This window comes from Sapajus apella, unplaced genomic scaffold, assembly GCF_009761245.1.
Source record: "Sapajus apella isolate SASKATOON/1434 unplaced genomic scaffold, GSC_monkey_1.0 scaffold60, whole genome shotgun sequence".
Classification (NCBI taxonomy): domain Eukaryota; kingdom Metazoa; phylum Chordata; class Mammalia; order Primates; family Cebidae; genus Sapajus; species Sapajus apella.
Window position 1 is genome coordinate 13845220 of NW_022437000.1, and position 2670 is coordinate 13847889.

The 2670-nt window shown below is 52.9% G+C and overlaps 1 protein-coding gene across 3 annotated transcripts in view; it reads right to left on the bottom strand.

Moving 5' to 3' along the window:
- The window catches only part of CUNH13orf46 (chromosome unknown C13orf46 homolog), a 13969-nt gene that overhangs the window by 2598 nt on the left and 8701 nt on the right, over nt 1–2670 (bottom strand). For all 3 annotated transcript variants that reach the window (XM_032246351.1, XM_032246350.1, XM_032246348.1), the window contains one exon: nt 1650–1717. In XM_032246351.1, the coding sequence (XP_032102242.1) occupies nt 1650–1717 (68 nt within the window). The remainder of the gene's footprint in view (nt 1–1649; nt 1718–2670) is intronic.

Here is a 2670-nt window from a genome sequence, read left to right on the forward strand (position 1 = left end):
TGCAGCGCTCTGTGTGACGTGTGTCTCCTCTGATGCTGTGAAGTGTGTAGAGCTCTGTGTGACGTGTGTCTCCTCTGATGCTGTGAAGTGTGCAGAGCTCTGTGTGACGTGTGTGTCCTCTGATGCTGTGAAATGTGCAGAGCTCTGTGTGATGTGTGTCTCCTCTCATGCTGTGATGTGTGCAGTGCTCTGTGTGACATGTGTGTCCTCTGATGCTGTGACGTGTGCACTGCTCAGTGTGTGACGTGTGTCTCCTCTGATTCTGTGAAGCGTGCAGAGCTCTGTGTGATCTACAATTTACCTGTACCTGTCCTGGGGACATGTCATTTTGGATGCAGGAAAAGGCAACACCAGGAAATAGAAAATCCAGATCATTCTAATTGAAAAACAGATGCAGCCTGTCACAGCATTTTCCAGTGAACATGCGAGTGTGCTGCAGCCCCCCCGTCCTCCACCGTGGCTCCCTGTCCTCAGCTGTGACCCCTTGTCCTCAGCCGTGGCCCCCTGTCCTCATTCTGTGTCACCAGGCTGGAGTGCAATGGTGCAATCTCGGCTCACTCTAACCTCCACCTCCCGGGTTCAAGCAATTCTCCTGCCTCAGCCTCCTGAGTAGCTGGGACTACAGGTGCACGCCACCACCCAGCTAATTATTTCTGTATTTTTAGTAGAGACGGGGTTTCACCGTGTTAGCCAGGATGGTCTTGATTTCCTGACCTCGTGATCTGCCCACCTTGGCCTCCCACAGTTCTGGGGTGATTTTTAAACATTTCTCTCTGTTGTGCTATTCATCATTATTTCAGTTATTTTAAATGACTGGTTAAAATGTTAACTGAAAGAAGGTTTAGTATCATGTGTCTGTTTTACAAAGCCAATAGAGCAACTCATCCTTTAAAAAATCTGTAACATATCAAAATACTGATAAACTGTTAATTCTGAGTGGTAGACATTTGAGCAGTTGTTTCTTTTCCATTTTTCTGTGTTGTTTAAAACAGAACACTATAGGTCTGTGGGCCCCTTCAGTGGTCCAGACACAAGTGTCTTTCCCTCCCCACACCCATCCACATGGCTGAGGGTCTCAGGGCCTCGGGAAGTCTGGACAGCATCCACCCTGGGGACAGGGGTTGTCACCTCCAAGGCTGCCTGACCCCAGCTCCAGGGCCTGAGCCCTGTCGGGAGAGGGGTCTGCTTGGCTATGACACCAGCCATGTGTGCAGCCCCCCATACCCCACCTGCAGGACCCAAGTTGGCAGCTAAAAGCCTACACAGGAGAAGCCAGTACCACGCCCTGTCCCCTCTCTGCTCCCCTCTCCTCTCATCAGGCCGTCTTCCTGGCTGGTGGGTAGGAGGTGGCCTGGTTGTGGGGTGAGGTGGGCATTGTGAAGTTTGTCCCGGAGCCCTTGGCAGGTCCGATGCCCTGTTGCCTGCCCTCAGCCCCTCAGGCTCGGTAGGTGCTGAGCCTCAGCAGCACCCAGGGAGAGGAGGGAGGGCACCTGGGCTCGGCTCTGCCCACCACACGCAAGGCACGGTGGGCGTGCCAGAAACCGCAGTGGAGGGAAGGTCCTCCTGTCCCCCCAGTGTAAGCACACAAGCATCACTCACTCGGAAAAGTCCTCCTGTCCCCCCAGTGTGAGCCCACAAGCATCACTCACTCGCCTTCTGACGGATCTCCCACATCCATCCGGGATGGCTTCTCTTCTTTCTTGGCATCGGTGACCACCTGTGGGGAGTGGAGACGTTTAAGGGATGGGAGCATCAGCCACAGGCACCGAGGCGCAGCCTGTGGACCTGCTGGAGGGTCAGGCCAGGGCAGAGGCTGCCTGGGCCGGATGACCTCCCATCAGGCAGAGCGCTCTGTGGACCACACACTTCCAGTTAGGGGCACCTGCCCAAGGAACTGAACCCTTGACGTGGGCCTGGCTCCTGGACTACAGCCCAGGCCTGGCCTGTCAGCCCGTGTGTGCCACTGGCTGCCCCCCGCCCCTTGAGTTCTTAGAACTTAAGTGTCCCATGAATGGCCTCGTGGGGGGTTAATAACCGGCTCTTTCTGCCTTGTGGCATGCTCTGAGGGCAAAAGGGAGAGAAGGTACAGTCTGGAAAACAAATGACCCCAGGAAGAAGCTTAAACTTGCCAAGAAAGAACTTTGAGAAACTTCCAAAATGATGACTGTTCACTACAGCAAAGAAATGGAGGAACACAGCCCAGATATCTGTGCTGGAAGGGTCCAGACAGGCCATTAAGTCAGCCTCTTCTTTTCACAGATGAGGAGGAGGACTATGGTGGTGATGATGCTGATGCTGATGGTGACAACAATGACGATGATGGTAAAAGTGACGGTAACAATGACAGTGATGTGACACTGATGGTGACAATGTTGATTAGAATGGCAGTGGTGAAGGTGATGATGGTGACAGTGGTGGTGATGGTGATGGTGGTGATGTGATAATGATGGTGACGATGGTTATTATTAACAATGGTGATGATGGTGGTGATGGTGATGGTGGTGGTGATGATGATGATGGTGATGGTGGTGATTAACAATGGTGATGATGGTGGTGATAGTGATGGTGGTGATGGTGATGGTGGTGATGATGATGGTGATGGTGGTGGTGATGGTGATGATGATGGTGATGGTGGTGGTGATGGTGATGATGATGGTGGTGGTGATGATG